Raw genomic sequence first — 17,361 nt, forward strand, 5'->3', positions numbered from 1 at the left:
GTTGGTGGCCCCCCCCCCCCCCACACACACACACACACACACACACACACACACACGCCCTCGACATAGTAAACAAGAGGAAGTTGATGCCATTTTCATTCCAACAGCGATTTACCTGAGCTGCCACAGGTAACGATGAGTCAGAGGCCGCCCCCTTTACATCTACAACAAAATGTGATCACGGTACGTAAATAAAAGCAGAGAAGCAGTGGTCTGTACATTTGTCATAAATCCTGACTTATCAGTGGGTGCATGCGCGCGCGTGTACCAGAGGAGGCTGAGGTGGGCATGAAAGGCACTGATAGCTGAGCACTGAGAAGCTGCAGTCGCTCTCTCTTCATAGTGAGCGTTTTTATCTGCTCTTCCAGCCTCCTGTTCTCCTCCTGCAGCTGATGGAGAGACTTCAGCATGCCCACCACTGACAAACAGAGAGACAACAGACCGCATTTGAGTTGACATTTGTGCGCGTTGTGGCAGAGGTCCTTAAAATCGGCACCGGCGACAAGACGGTAATGCTACACTGCACAGACTTCATACGGCCCGTTCTCACTCGCCACTGACCGATTTGGTATATAGAGAGGGAGGTCAGAGGCCAAGAAGGGCCGCCTGACGCAGGAGCGGGACTTGCCAAACACAAGAACTTCAACCTGAGGGGGCCAGATCAAGGTCGGCCTCTCTCCTTCCCCCAAAGGATGTCCGCGGAAATGGCGTGTTGTCTCTCACCATCGCCCTGCGCGCCCTGCTGCAGTAGGAAATTCTGCCCCTCGTTCCACTGCCTCTCCAGGAGCTGCTCTATGGTGGTGGCCACCGGGGGCAGCGTCTCGCCGCTGCCGCCGCCCCCCCCAGCCCCTAGCAACCCGAGCCCTGGTCCCGGCAACGACCCTGACGAGTCGTAGCGGATCTGCAGGCCGCCAATTGGCGAGCTGAATAAAAGGAGAGCCAGAGAATGCGAGCACAGACAGAAAAGGGGCGATAGAGAGGTCAATAGGCAGATTAACGACCAAACATAAATGTCAGACAAACATGGACACTGCTGGCTATAAAACTACATCAATTTGTTGTTACAGTGGCCTCTAATGAACAGGGGCCAGACTGTGTCTGTGTGTGCGTGTGTGAGGTGAGAGAGACAGAGTAAGAGAAAGAGCACGTGCAAAATCAAAGATGGAAGTGGACAACGTTGATAAATTGAAGATCACAGTGTGTTTGTGTGTTCACAATCTCTGGATAAATTTTTAAGAAGGGTGTTTTCCACTTCTGTATCACTCCTCACACACACACACACACACACGCACACGCACACACACACACGCACACGCACACGCACACAAATGAGTGAAAAAAAGCTACAATTACATTCACGTGCAAAAAAATAAATGTTACAATTCTCAAGTTTCATTTGAAATTGCCAAACCATAATAATCAATCATCACCATCATCAAGAATTACATTACTATTATATACGGGTAAAACAAAATGTTTTGGTTGTGAAATACTAAAATGACATTGTCTCCACCAACCTTCTCAAGCGAAATCATCCATCCCACAGAAAACAAACAAAAAAACCCAAAGGATTTCTGTCATTAGCATTCCTACCTTGACCGAAGATGTCAAACAGTGCCCCGAAAGCAAGCATTAGGTGAAAACAAATTTTTTTCCTTGTGTGAATAAAACAAGAAAAATACAATTGCAGTAGAAGGATGGTTACCACCTTCAAAAACACAGGTTATCGTTGGCTGACAGAGCGAGAACTGCCTGTAGGCACTAAATAGGGGAGTGTGTGCGTGTGTGTGTGTGTGTGTGTGTGTGGCGTGTGTGTGTGTGTGTGTGGCGTGAGTGGAAGAAAGATGAGATGGGGGGCCAGCAGAGGGAAAAGCAGAGCGGGGGATGCATGGGGGCGGGTGGGGGGTCAGTTTGGAATGTAAATGGGGATGGAGGGAGGGAGAGCATCTGTGAGTGTGTGCGTGCACTCACCGCGGCGTGGTCTTGGGAGAAGCCCTGATTGAGAAGCCCTGCACACCGACGCCGGTGTCTCCGGCTTCCTGATCTATGCAAGCACACGCACACAACATGTTTTCCATTAAAAATCTGGATGCACACTTTGGACAAAAAGTGTTAAAACTCATTTTTTGGGGGCAACAAAAACATGGACGAAAACAAACATCCGGGCACACGTACGACCCGCCCGCCTTGTAGAGTCGGCACTAGTTGATGAGAGATGCGGCTTTTTTGCCTTCCCGTTGTCAAGACAACAGAAGAAAGCCAAAGCCAAACGCTCCAAATGGTTTGTAATTAATACCAGTGATTGAAGCCAAGCCAGAAATTGCGATCAATTGAACAAAAAGGTTGTCTCCTTTGACTTGATGAGCAGAGGAAACTTGTGGGTTTGCGTTCCATTTTCACTTCATTGCGTCGATGCAACTCTCAATTAAAACAGGGTGAGAATTTGCTTGGACTCTGCACAAATGTCGGCAGAGGGAGCGCAGTGGGGTGACGTCCTCATCCAGCGGCATAGAGCAAAACTTGAATTTGCTTGGTAACCATCTCACTCACTCACTCACTCACTCACACACACACACACACACACACACACACACACACGCCACTTCATTCAAAAGCTCTCTCTTTCTCTTTCTGTCCAGTGGGCCTTGCCCGCTCGCTCTCTTCTCTGTCCGCCTTCCTCTGGGCCGCTGGCCAGACGCTTCCTTTCATTTCTCTCAGAGAGAGTAATGAATCACACATGCGCACGCAGACACTTTTGCATTTACATGCTAGCGCTCAACTCCCCCCTACTTAAGACAGTCAATCTAAGCATTTAGCCGACTGGGTCAGCGCCATAGTCCTCGCCTTGACTTGAGAGCAAATGTGCGTTCCCTTCGTAACCCTTTGCATCCTGGCGCCTCCCACCGCGCACACAAAAGGCAACGAGAGTCGGCTGCCAAAGTAAACGGGCGCAACTTCCACCCGCGTGCGCACGCCTGTTTGCAAACATACGACGGGAAGAAAAGCCCGTATGTATACCGTACCGGAGGCATGCAATTTCCTAAAGTGGAAATAATGTGTACCCTGAATACTTCAAACGACTGCCATTTAATCATGATTCTTTGGTTTTCTTCCATATCCCCCACTCTTTCAATTCCAATCAATTTGCTTGTCTATGAAATCCTGTTGTTATCGTTCACACATTTCTTTTCCATACTTTGTGCGCGCATCTGAAGCCCTGAGCGGTACATATTGGGGAGATGAGATGCGCCACGTGTATTTACATGAAAAACACCAGGGGTGTGATCGGCATTTAGGGGCACATGGAAAAGCCATTGGTGGGGCCCTTCACATCCACATCCCGCAATCATTTTGAATAGCAATGTTAAGCAATGAAAAAGTGCACATTTGAGGCGGGGGGAAGTTTGGCATTTTCCCCGAGTCAAGTCTGCACATACAAAGTAATAATGTGGCATCGTATGAGGCGTTCCCAGGCCAGCTGGGTGACATGGTCTCTCCAACGTGTCCTGGGTCGTCCCCGAGGCCTCCTGCCGGTGGGACATGCCCGGACCACCTCACCGGGGAGGCGTCCAGGAGGCATCCCAATGAGATGCCCGAGCCACCTCATCTGCCTCCTCTCGACATGGAAGAGAAGGTGCTCGACTCTGAGCCCCTCCCGGATGACCGAGCTTCTCGCCTTATCTCGAAGGGAGAGCCCGCACACCCTGCGGAGAAAACTCATTTCGGCCGCTTGTATCCGGGATCTCGTTCTTTCGGTCCCGACCCATAGCTCGTGACCATAGGTGAGGGTTGGAACGTAGCTTGACCGGTAAATGGAGAGCTTCGCCTTTTGGCTCAGCTACTTCTTCACCACGAAAGACCGATACAAAGTCCGCATCACAGCAGCCGCCGCACCGACCCGCCAGACGATCTCTCGCTCCCAATCTGTGTATCATGTTTAAGAATTACACTAAGACTTTCTATGCCATTACTCTCTCACAGCCGAGCACATCACGTGCACACGCGCGCGCACAGACATCCGAGCCCACGCCCACACGCACAAAACATCCTTGTGGCCCTGTCATTCATCCTGATTAGCGAGTTAACCTGCGGGTCAGAAAGGATCTGACTGATGGTGGCGGCATCAGACGTCCAAAGTCTTCTCTTCTTCTTGAAATCGTTCTCATCTCTGGTTTCAGGAAGAAACTACTCTCATTTTGAAAGGCTTCTCACTGTGAAACCTCTTCGGGAGAAACCGCAAGCGCGTCAAACTTAGTACATGACAAAAGACACTCCATGTTCATCTGATAGTTCCCAAGGAAGAAAGGAGGTGGGGGCGGGGGTTCCACAAGAGCTTGTGGGGAGGAGCTTGAAAATTTCACCAGCGCTGACCCGTGACCTTTGTGCAGGACCACGAGAAGGGGGTGGTGACAATCCATTATCCCCCCCCCCCCTCACCCTCCGCACACATGATTGTGTCACATGGGTAAGCTCCAAACCTGCGGGTGAGGCCTCCGACTGGGCGATGAGCGCTGCCATGGCAGAGTTCGGATTCAGACGGTTACCAAACATATGTGAGGGAGCCATGTTGAAAACTGACCCTGGAAGGGCACTCACCTGAGGACAAAAAGACACAGAAATAATCAAAACGGGGGAAAAAACAGCCTCCTTGCTCAATTTTGTATGGTGTGCCGGTGTATTCCCCTGTCGGCAAAAACAACAATATTATACTACGCGTGTATTTTAGTACCCTTTTTTTGGGGATATGGACAAGCTTGGATAAGCTTACATACACAGAAACACATACTTACACATATTCCTGCATTCGAGCCGGACCGATTTATCGGCAGGCAAATTAATCGGGCCAACTAAAGCGCGTCACTGATCAATGCAGACTGTTCGATCAACACTCCTGTGTGTCTGTTCTGCAGTATGCGCGTCACTCTCCCTCACATACAGACACAGCCCCACTTATCTGGCTGAGAGAAACGGCAAGAGAAATTGCTTTTTCTTTTTTTTTAGAATAAAATCAAATCAAAATTCGGTACAACTAACGCATGTGGGCCGTCTGTGAATAAATAACCGGGGCTCATAAACTCCCTCCTTCAAAGTCTTCATTCAAATAATGTTGCCGATATTCCTACAAAGTAAAAAAAGAATCCCTAAAAAATAAATCATTAATTTCAGGAATCATGAAGAGGATGTTGAAATAAATATGATATATCATGAAAGTGTGGAATCTGAAAGGGATATAGTTATTTGAGAAAGTTTTTCATTAATTAGCTAAGTGTATTCATACAAGTATCCATTACTCTCAATAGCTTTTAAATTAGAGCATTCATAGTGCTGAGATAATACAGTGTACGGTGGATAGAGTCTAAACACCCTTATTCAGGTTAAAAAAAAAAAACCCAACATTCTGCTTGATTAGAAAGAAAAAAAGATCATATCGATTGAGGGCCACAAATTTCCTAAAATTTTCATGAGGGGGAGAGATAAAACGAGAAAATATCGCAACGCCGCATCTTTCTGTCCTGCTTCACACGTGAGGCCTAAAGCCCCTCAGAGAAGTGACACAACGCTGACATGCTGACAAAGTGTTTCTGATGCATAGAGTTTAATCCAATTAAGGTATTTCCCAAATAAGGGCCGTGGAGCAAAGGGGTGGGGTTTGAGTGAGGGGGCTGAGAAAGATAAGAGGGGAGGGAACAAAATGCCAGACTGCTTTGGTCCTATCAGACAGAGGGGAAAAAAAAAACACCATCGCGTGAATGACACCATCGAATTATTTTTGAAGATGTCGCCTCATTGGATCGTCAGAGTTGTTGTTGTCATAATGCTACCAAGGCCAAGTCAACAAAACACCCTCTCTAAGAAGTTGACTCATGGAAACGATCTGATTTTGAGAGGCACGGTTGGGCGGGCGTAGGTGCAGACAGCTGTGCTACGGGGGAGTCCTTCCTGCGCAACTGCTCACATTTACACTCTCCTCTGTCTCCTCTTACTAATTCAACATCATACACAGAAATCACGCTGGACAAAAATCCAATCTCTGTCCATTTTCCCTGCACTGAAATTCACACTGATTTTTCCTCACCGCCCCTCCTCCTCTTCCCAGTGCCTTATTCCTGCCTGCTTCCCATCCACAGTCATTTTTCATTCACATCCATTTTTCGTCGAAAGGCGCTCTCCTTTTTTTCTGTCCTAGGCGGATAGCCAGTAACAGGCAGCCCGGAGCGGCCCAGTGGACTGAAAGTAACAAATGGCCTGAGTCTGTCTTGAACACACACGAACGACTGCTGTCGGAATTCTTTGGTTGGGTTAACTTTGTGTGTGTGTGTGTGTGTGTGTGTGTATGTGTGTGTGTGTTACAGATGCGCAGGAGTTGATCACATGCTTTCTTTAGATGGGTCTCCCTTTCTCTCACTTATAAACATGGACACACTATACAGTCCAAATGTCAAGTCAAGTCAAGCTTTACTGTCAAATATGCTCTATGTGCAACACACAGCACAGATGAAATTACTTTCCTCTCTCGACCACAGTGAAACTCCTCTATATGCGCACAGCAAATAGCCGATGTCTCCTACGCTTCCCAAGGCCTGTTCGGTAGGAACAGAGAGAGGTACTGGCCAAGATAAATGCCAGGCCTGAAAAATCAAAACGACCCAAAACACAGACGGACGGACACACGGGGACACACACACACACACACACACACACACACACACACACACACACACACACACACACACACTTGAGAGCAGCCCCTCTATCCCTACTGTGGTGCTTGTCAGATGTCATTACATCACAGGACAACAGAGGGAGAGTTAGAAAGAGAAGGATGAATTGGGAGGGGGTAAAAGAGAAAGTGGAGGGGGAGAGAAAGGATGGATGTGTGAACAAGCAGCAGAGAGCAAAAGGTGGTAAGGGGACACGGGAGAAAAATGGAGTTGTGTGGACACTGACAGAAAATTCTCTCTGAGGACATTCTGAAAAGAAGGACACTGAGGTCAGTGACGACAGATTAGTGCCCCCCCACACACACATCCCCCAGCACTCCCTTTCCCTCTTTATAGGGCAGTTAAATGGTGCTTCAAAAAAGCTACCAAAATATTTTCAGGTAAATTTATTAGGATGAGAATGACATTTATGTAGCTGGAAAAGTTGTATCATATACAATATGTAAAAAAAAAAAAGTTATTTTTAAGATCCAATGATTTGTATTGAAATCTTGAAATGGCCTGGCTCCACCTTCCCTTCCCTCTCTGAGCTCCTCCGCCTCTACACACCTGCCCGGCGCCTCGGGTCTGCGGACCAGACATTATGAGAGAGGTTCCGAGAACTAAGCGGAGGCTCGGCGGGGATGGAGCCTTTTCCGTTGCCGCTCCGACTCTTTGGAATGACCTCCCGCTGACCATTCGGCAAGGCCCCTCGCTGCCCATCTTCAAAACTCATCTCAAAACTCTTTTGTATTCTTTGGCTTTTGACTCAGCATGACTCAGACTTGATCTTAGTTTTTTTTGTTTTTTTTTTTACAATTTTTGTGCTGTCTACTGTCTTCGTTATTCATTTATTGTTTTGTTGTTTATTGTATACATGATATTTGCTCCATGTACAGCACTTTGTATACAGCGGTGGTTGTTTTAAAGTGCTCTAAAAATACAGCTGAGTTGAGGAATATATTGAGTCAATATTCAATTCAATATTACTAAAATCGATGGCTGTTTTTGTTGGGTTTTTTTTCCCAGGTAACAGTTTTAGAGAGACATCCACTTTTGAAAGGACAGCGATGAGTAATTCGAAAAGTATATTCAAAATTCAAAATGGGGGAGGCGGGGGGTTCTATGGCCCCATTGTACATACTGAGCTTCATGAGGATGTTTGTTCTGAAAATTGGTTTCATTCCTTAACTTTAGTCAGGATTTAAAAAATTAAAATTAAAAATTAAAATAAAAAAAAAAAAAGCATCACTTGACTTTCCAGAATACGGGATTTTTCTCTGAAGGACACGAGTAATCAAAACAGACTGGCAAACACCAAAAGGGGCAAAGGAATCTCTGATTTGTGAATAAAACTGAAGACCTCAGCGCATGCCCAGTGCGATCAGCCATCGAATAACTCACTGAGAAGAGACAATTCATACAAGGTCAGAACGCATGTGCCTGGCACATAGTTTACGTGCCGTGCAGAGATTTATTTGTGCAGCTATTTTAATTAGTGAGTGGTGTTTTGTTTTGGTTTTTTTTTTTTTGGGTGCTTCCGCAGTTAATCTACACATCATCGTAAAAAATGTTGGCCTGACAGAGGGTGTTGAATAAACCGCGTGTGTGAATTTCTGGGCGAGGAAGAGCCAAACCGAAGGATAAGTGTGCTTGCGTGTCATCGGCACGCCACTTGTGCTCGGACTCACGTGTGTGGTGGCCGTGCCGGTCAGGGGTGCGGTGGCGGTGAAGGGAGAGGGAGGGGCCAGCGAAGGTGCGGGTTGCAGTTGGTCCGAGTTGACTCCGCCCATGGCGACAGCACCAGGGCCCGACAAAGACGACCCATCGCCACCGGAGAAAACACCTGTGAACAGTCAGTTCAAAACCCGTGTTTCAGATTAAGATCAGACACATAATTGAATAAGGATGCCAGAATACAAAAAAAAAAGCAACAAAGCTCACAAAACATTAACGTGGTTTCTCCAATCAAAGCGTGCCAGTGCTCTTCTAGGATGTGCTTTGCTGATCAATACTTTTTTCCCAGATATATATTTGGGGAAGGTGTTAAACAATAAACCGTTTAAATACAAAACACACAAAGACACACACAACTTTGGGGTTCCTACATTTCACAATGAAACAAAACAGTGGTGAAATTGAAAAAAATATATATATGCTTAAGGAAATGTCAACAGTCTGTGCTCGGCTAACAATTTGGACCCAAATATATCCACTCTGGTTAGTAAAGCTTAAAGGGAGGAGAAAAAAACCCCGAAACCAAAACAAACAAAAACACCAACTTGGCAGGTCTCCGGTATAAATTTCAAAACAATTTTCAAGGTTTTCTATTACATTCAAAGCTTCGCTGTTCTGAAAGGAGTTGAAATTAACAGCTCAAACATGAACCACAAGGGATGAAGTAAATACAAATATTTCTTTTTGGACTGAAAGGTGCAGGAAATTCACCTACCCTGCACCCCAAAAAAGAACACAAAATAGAACAAGTTAAACACAATATTACAGCGTGTGTGTGTGTGTGTGTGTGTGTGTGTGTGTGTGTGTGTGTGTGTGTGTGTGTATGCCTCATCCTCTTATCTTAGTCTGCCTCACGCGCGCATGCGCACGCTCCTGCGCTCAGCCGCTAACCGGGGATAAGCCCTGCCCCGGCCCCCTTTGACCCCAGCAGAGGTGGTGGTAGGGGGGAAGAGAGGGCCTCTCAGTCCCACAAAAGCCTGAATGGCTCAGGGCAGCATACATTCACTGGGGGAACAAGAGATCTTTGTGCCAGGAGGGGAGAAGGGAGATGATGGGGGGGTGGGAGCGGGAGCTATCTATACACTGCACGGGCCTACATACTATTTATAACACTTTGTAATATGCACCAGAAAAATGGATCAGCAAAAGCTGGGCTGCAGTCACTCAGAGGGTATGCGCTCCTGCGAGATGTTCAGCAGCTGGATGCGAGACCAACGCCGCCATTTATTCGTTTTATACGACAATGAAAAGCTTCTTACGCACACTGAGGCGCAAGAAAAAGCCCATGGTGCACGAATGTATCACAGGCTCGAGGTTCATTTAAACATTTAGGATTGTTTTTTAAGAATGCTGGCACGATTATTTTTGGAGAAAAAAAAATTTGTGTGTGTGTGGATATCTCTGATATTTATGTTCGTGTTTTCACACACACACACACACACACACACACACACACACACACACACACACACACACACACAAATAATATTTTTAAAATGAGCTCGTAGAAGAGCTGAATTGCTGGCACTCTTTTGCTACAATTTCAGGTGATGGGAATACATTTTAAATGAATAAGTATCAGTCTTCTAATTATTTCAAGAAATTAGAACACACATGCCCGAGGAAAATGGCCTAAATGGCACCCATGGCATAACACTCAAATAAGACAAATATTTTTTTCAGCCACAGGACATTCAACTTGCCCAAAAGGTCTGACGAGAACAGAACTCTGACACGCATTTGCCTGCATGAGCCAGCGTTAAAGTTCCGTCCTTTTTCCTGTTCAAAACATCTGTGACGTTTTAAAAGCAAGATGAGGTGAAATTAATTTTCTGCTCATTTGAAAAATTGTTGTGGTTCTTTTCTAGATTGTAATTTCAATTACAAACTAAATTGTTGGCATCATTTTGAAATGCAGAAAAAGCATGGTGCAATTCACATTCATTTGCCATTCATTCATTCAGTGCATTGAGAGCTGTGTGTGTGTGTGTGTGTGTGTGTGTGTGTGTGTGTGTGTGTGTGTGTGTGTGTGTGCGCGCGCATGCAACTGTGCATGTGCATTAAAAGTTATGGATCAGTGGTTCAAATAAAAACTTTGGCTGCGTGATTAGTTATTCGTGATGTGAAGCACAATCACCCTCAAGATTCGTGATTGCCAAGTCGACTCCGAGATGGCTCAAACAATTCAGAACTACTAAAAATACAGAAACATTTTTCAGTTATTTAACCTGAATTAAAAAAAAAGTCAAAGAATATTTTCCTGATTTATAACCCTTTGAAAACACGTGCACACAAATTGTGCATCAAAAAAATAATCTAAACTAAAACAAATATAATACAAATAAAAATGTTCAAAATTGTTGAAAGGGGGGTGGGATACAAAAAAAAAAAAAAATCTATCCACTTTTGTTCCCTCCATCACACATACACACTGGCCAGAATAAATTCATGTCCACACCACACCACGCACAAACACCCGAGTGCCGTCCCTGCCCCCCACCGTCAAACATTAACCTAACCAAAAACGAAGCCCTGCCTCTCGCCACCCACCGGCACATATCTATCAAGCTAACTATCTATCCATCAGCATGGTGGGAGGACGCCGCATGATGGGGGAGGGAGGGCACCGAAGGATTCTCCCCATAACTGCCCTACATTAACCCTCAGCTAAATATTTACAGTGTGAAGACGAACACATGATTAACACGCACGCACGCACCCACACAATGCCAAGGCCATATCAGCCGCCTTTCCCCTACCTTCCCACACCAGCGGTGGTTACAAATGGCATCGTACGACGGGGAAAGGCAACAAATGTGCCACACATTGGGAATTGCAAACTTTCCTTTGACCACCAGAGCAGAAATAAATGAGTGTGTCCTGTGTCCCTGCCTCGTCTTGGAATTCAAACAAAAAGAAATCCAAAAACACACCTTCCATATATTGCTAAGCGGGAAAAAACTGATTTCTCTGAAAAATGTGCAGCTTCACAAATGCAGATTTCTTTTTGTCTTGGCACAAAGTGTGTGTGTGTGTGTGTGTGTGTGTGTGTGTGTGTGTGTGTGTGTATATATATATATATATATATATAATTTTTTTTTTTGGGCGATGTAACCGAGGAAACAGGAAAAGTAATACATATGTATGAAATGATACATGGCTTTGTAGTGGCTATCCCCATTCAAAATACAGGTGGATCGAATATCCCACACAAAACATTTAGAGTTTAGGATTAAGCAGCTATGTCGACATTCTTTCATCGGACCGCAAATTGTTGTTATAGTTTCAGTTTTAGTCAACATCAGGAAACTTTATGTCCAAATCAAAGCAAAATAAAAAGGAAATTCCCCACACATATTAATTACAAATTGGAGACTAATATATATGAAACAAAAACATGAATACTTGAGTTAAGGTGAATACAATTCTTTTCTCAGGACTCAAGACACATCAACAAAATAACATCATGTCTCGGTAGATTCAAATACAGAAGATCGGTATCATTTTGGAAAACAAGCAAGCGTCATCAGAAGAGGAAGGATGTGAGAAGCAGAGAAACAAGGTAAGAGCAGAGGGCTGGGAGAACAGCAGGGAGAAATAAAAAGGTGGTAATCCTGGAAGAAAGCGGAAATGCGGGATGGGAGAGCTGTACTGAACCATTTCCTCCAGCAGAGGGGAACTCCAAAGCAGTTGCCAAGCAACCGAACACAAAGAAGAAGAAGGAAAAAAAAAAAGCTGGGTAGCTACACACACACACACACACACACACACACACACGCGCACACACACACACACACACACACACAGAGAGCAAAATTTCATTGCAAGAAGTCTATTCCAAAAGGTCTGCTGTATAAGCGTTGCTCGGGTTTATGTTGATGGGTCCAGGTAATCATGAATGTCTTTCTATCCAATGGAAAAAGGTTGTCATTTCTATTTAGCATTACCAATTGCATGAAGATGGGCTCAAATTACCAGACATCATGGTCTAAAGAACAGAAAGGTGCAACAACAATGTAGCAATGACTTAATACAATCACAGTACCATTGGGTAACTGAAAGAAAAGCAGCTGTGGGATTTGAAATGTGGCATAAATTTAATTTAGTATTTTTCACACTTTTCTGAACAGAAAGAGCTCTTTGCACATCACGAATGACAACTGCGACTTCCTGAATAATGTCGACCAACCTCCACAAGTAATTTTCCTGTAATGAGGCTCACCTGGGAAAACTGTCTCACTAACAGTGATTCAAAACAGAGAGGGGAAACAACACTGGCGTTGGGCAGAATCCTTGCATGTCCAAAACCGTCACTTTCCAGGAAATAAAAAAAAAAAAAAACAGTTTGTTGAGCCAATGAACATTGCATTGTAAAAGAGAGCAAGCCATTTTCAACACTTTAGACCAGAGTGGTCAAACCCAAGGCCCGGGGGCCAGATCTCGCCTGCCACACGGCAAGTGGCCCGCGAAAGCAAACATGTCAAATTCCATGATGCTTGCTAAAACCTCGACCAAAATGTAAAATTCTCATATGTAATAAATAAAAGAGATGTTGGAAGCATTTTCTTGTTACCAAACCCCTCATTACACTAACTTAATCGACAGTTGAATAAGCCCTTATTCTTGACTTGTTGTCAACATAACAGACCCACGTGGAGAATGACCAATAATACTGATTTGTGTATAAATTTGAAATGGACCCATTTTGGACACAGGAGATTTCTGCCTGATAGTGACAAGATGCAAAAACTTGCCTAGGAAATCCAAAACGCAAATGGAAACTAATATTCTCAACTGTCCGTGATATCAGTGACCTAAACTAATGCAAAAACTTTTCCATCAAATTAAAATGTCCACCCATCCATTTTCTGATCCGCTTCTCCTCACAAGGGTCGCGGGGCGTGCCGGAGCCGATCTCAGCTGTTTTCGGGCAGTCGGCCGGGGGACACCCTGAACCGGTTGCCAGCCCATCGCAGGGCACACAGAGATGAACAACCATCTGCGCTCGCAATCACACCTAGAGACAATTCCGAGTGTTCCATTAACCTGCAATTCAAGTTTTTGGGAATGTGGGAGGAAACCGGAGTACTCAGATGAAAACCCAGGCAGGTACGGGGAGAACATGCAAACTCCGCACGGGAAGGGCGGAGAATCCAACCCCGCACCTCTGCACTGTGAGGTCGCCGTGCCAACGAGTTGACCGCTGTGCCGCCCAATCAAAACGTTTCATTTCAATTCTATTCGCATAATAATTTGGAATGAAGTGTACAGGATACCTCTTTGATGCTTCGATACCAAAATTGCAGTAATCGGGAAGACATAAGACGCTGGAGTTAATGAGCCTCTATTCAAGAATGGAAATTCTTTTCTCGTAACAATAAACCAACCAAAATAACGATGAAAGGTTATCCCAATTAGTCTTGCCGAAGCACCTTGACAAGACCAGGAGTGAACAGACGATGACATGTCAGACACTGTAACAACACAGGAGCAATTTAGTAACACTCTTGCTTCACAGTTGAATGGTTAGGGCTCCAATGCCTTCAGTGCAAATGCCCGCGTCAAAATGGGGAAAAAAGGCAAGGTTAAATTACTGTGCTCTCACCTGGTCCGCTGCTGCTTTGCAGACTCCCATTCCTAAGGAGTGAGGGGGACTTCTGCATCCCGCTGCCGACACCTATGACCCCGAGACCTCTTTCGCCTCCTCCCATTCCTAAACCACCGCTGCAAGCTAAGCCGGGCCGGCCAGAAAGCGTCAAGGAGGAGGACGTAGGGGGGGGTGCGGCGGAAGAGGAGGAGGCGTTGGCCGTGGAGATGGTGGGCAAAGCGAGGGAGGGTGATGATGACTCTGGTGGTTTGACGTCCGTTGTGAAGCAAGGTCCAAATCTGTTGCGCCAGTTGCCTTTCTTTTTCTTCTTGACTCCATCCTCCCCACCTCCCGCGGTTGCTCCAGTGTTCCCCGGGCCGGTGCCGGAGGGCTGCGGCCGTTAGTCGAAAACTCCAGGGAAATAAGTTTGGTTCTATAGTGCGGGATATGGGGGGAGTGGGGGGGCGTCAATTATACACTGGCCTAGTCCCTATGCCCGATGAATAGTCTTTAGCAATATCATCTTTCTACTGACAGCCGGGATAATTCGTCGAAAACTCCAGGGAAATAAGCTTGGTTCTATAGTGCGGGATATGGGGGGCGTCAATTATATACTGGCCTAGTCCCTATGCCCGATGAATAGTCTCTTCACTTGAGCAATATCATCTTTCTACTGACAGCCGGGATAATTTTACTTAGAATAATGGTGATGCAAAACTTGAAAAACAAGACAAAAGTAGAGTGCAACTATCACCTGCAGGAGCGGTCGTTGCAAGAGAGGCAAAAAGGTTTGTGGTTCCCTCTGAAGCGGCGCCCTCTGAACTCGGCTTCACAAGGGAGCTGAAAGATGGCGGCGATGAGAAGGAAGTCACGCTTCCTGGGCGCAAGGAGGAGTCGGCGAAGCTTAGGAAATCAGAGGATGTGGGGGCACAGGCTGTCTTGCTGGCACTCGTCAACAGCAGGCCTTGATAAGACAGGTGCACCAAGGCCAAGGCAGAGGAAATGGGATAAGGCAATTGAATATGGAACGCTTTGAAATGGGCAGTGAAGATCCAATCGAGGATCGAGGGAAAGCTCGGGAGGGGGCAGCGGGAGCGTACATTATGGGAGGAGCATCTCTCGGCTCATGTGCTTTTCTTCCCCATTAGTGTGAGAACAGGAAAAACAAGATAATCGAAATAATCATTCTATTTTGTTTTATTAATCTCCATCCGCTCTAAAGTGAGCACTCCCTTCTTCATGTAGTCCTCCCACAAAGGAAGTACGCAAGGGGAAATCAACCACACTGCGCTCCTCCTTCGATAGACAAAACACACACCTGACGAGAGCTCAAGGTTCTGATTATAGAAAACACAAGAGCTTAGTGAAAGCACCGACTCCTTCAGGCTCCCCAAATGTCTGTGTCTGTGTGCGTGTGCGCGCGTGTTTTTTTTCTCAGACAAATACCTAGATTACAGGAGCCAGAGGCCGGAGACAAAACACTGCTATCAAGGCCACACACACAAAAAAAAAAAAAGTCTGGAGTCTGGTCAGAATCCAGTCACACAGCACAAACACATTTGGTGGGTCGACGGCCATCTGATCCGACACTTTTCTACCTCGTCCGTCTTGGTAACCGCAGGCTTTTTTGTGTATAAAATGAACATTCAAAAGAGATATTTTCAACTATCAATTTACCTTGGTGGAAAGGTCCAGTGGAGGCAGATGTGGAGGTTGCCATGGTGACAACAGCAGAGGGGAGCGCTTTCCCTGAGGAGGTGAGAGACTTCCGGCTACCCCTCTGCCCCACCGCGTGGCTTCCAGCGGGAGTTTTCTTGCTCTTCATCTCAGATGCCACCTTCCCGGCATCAGCGGCGAGACAGTCCTTGGCGCTTGCCAGAGAGTGAGAGGATGACACTTCCTGAAAGTTGGCGTTGGTGAAACGGGCGCTCCCGTCATCCAGCCGCTTCTGCGAGGCTGCTGGGAGAGCGGGGCCCCCTACCACCGAATTGCTGCTGGTGTAGGTCTGGAGGTAGAAGGTGCAAAGAGAACATGAAAGAGGAATCACGAGTGTTAACGCAAAAGGGAGCGCGGGTACAAGGAAAGACGCGCTGAAAACTCACAAAACACCTTATGAGGATTTCGCCTCCTGCAAGTGCAGGGAATTTGTTGGTCAGACCATGCATTACTCATTGGGAAATTTGAGAACAATTTCTCCACAATTCCTTGATTCACACCTTTATCGAGACAGATACCAAAATGGAAATTGGTTTGGCAGTTTTGTTTGTTTTTAGCGTAATTCAGCAAGCTAACAAACTACAGTGAAAACATGTCTCCATCCAAGGGAAGTCAACCCAGTGATGACCAAAACAAGAGAGATTTTTTTTTTTTTTTAATTTCGAAAGAGCAGTTCACTAAACAAAACAGAAGGCTGCTCCTCACCTTCTCTGGGACCATGATGTTTGGGAGAACAAGGGAGGGGGACATGTCCATGGAGGTCTTCTTGTGTTTGGGTTTGTGTCTGTCCCGTTCTTTGTGTTTCTGAGCGTTAAAGGGTACATAAACAAAGGCAAAAAAAGGAAAGGGAAAAACAAAGGAAATACCACATGAGCAAGGCTAAAGGGAAAAAAATATTTGTAGACATCTCAACATGTATGTAACCATTCCTGGGAATGATTATTTCCAAGAAGATAGCGACTAAATCATCGGAACAGGGCTGTGGAGTAAATGCGTGCATGCGTGTCTTGTGCATGTGTGCACGTGTGCGAGTGTGTGTGTGTGTGTATGTGCGCGCGTGTGCGTGACGGAAAAAGCATTACATTTCAAAGGATCACTCCAAGATGAAAGCGTCACAGGCACAAAGAGAGTGATGGAAGAGAGATGAGGGGAAAATAAAGCTTTGGGAGCAACAGGAATTCAGCCTGCTGAAGTTTGGAGTCGTGTGTCATATAAGTGCACAAGATCTCATTGTTTCATCCAATCATAGCCTATCTTCTTGGACCGCTGCATCTCAATTTACACCCTCTCCATTTTGCACACCCGCCAGCCCTCCTCTCGCACCCGTGAGGCGGTGACCGGGTGCCGGCGCATTTACACCTCACATGAACATCCCGCACGCTGACACCTCTTTGCACACGCATACGGACAGACCGATGCGGATCCAGGCTTTTACACACAAGCGTGCGCGCACACGTGCCGGCAGTTAGACGGGCTGTGAAAATATGCATCGGTCCTGAGAGACGTATTGGTGAGGCTCAGTGTCGTGACAACTCAGGAGCGACGCAACCCCCCCAACCCCCTCCACGCACCCACCCACCCCCCTAACGCCTCTGCCCTCGGGGTCTCGTTGGGAAATGA

The 17,361-nt window shown here is 46.1% G+C and overlaps 1 protein-coding gene across 1 annotated transcript in view; it reads right to left on the minus strand.

The window, feature by feature from the left end:
- Positions 1–17,361, minus strand: part of mllt10 (MLLT10 histone lysine methyltransferase DOT1L cofactor) — a 33,031-nt gene that overhangs the window by 3,404 nt on the left and 12,266 nt on the right. Inside the window, exons 8-17 of the mRNA XM_019875534.1 lie at positions 16,447–16,545; positions 15,703–16,030; positions 14,735–14,989; positions 14,044–14,424; positions 8,393–8,547; positions 4,479–4,596; positions 1,972–2,044; positions 724–923; positions 269–418; positions 116–162 (exon numbers count right to left, since the gene is read on the minus strand). Coding sequence (XP_019731093.1) covers positions 116–162; positions 269–418; positions 724–923; positions 1,972–2,044; positions 4,479–4,596; positions 8,393–8,547; positions 14,044–14,424; positions 14,735–14,989; positions 15,703–16,030; positions 16,447–16,545 — 1,806 coding nt within the window. The remainder of the gene's footprint in view (positions 1–115; positions 163–268; positions 419–723; positions 924–1,971; positions 2,045–4,478; positions 4,597–8,392; positions 8,548–14,043; positions 14,425–14,734; positions 14,990–15,702; positions 16,031–16,446; positions 16,546–17,361) is intronic.

This window comes from Hippocampus comes, unplaced genomic scaffold (genome assembly GCF_001891065.2).
Source record: "Hippocampus comes isolate QL1 unplaced genomic scaffold, H_comes_QL1_v1.1 scaffold226, whole genome shotgun sequence".
NCBI classification, from domain to species: domain Eukaryota; kingdom Metazoa; phylum Chordata; class Actinopteri; order Syngnathiformes; family Syngnathidae; genus Hippocampus; species Hippocampus comes.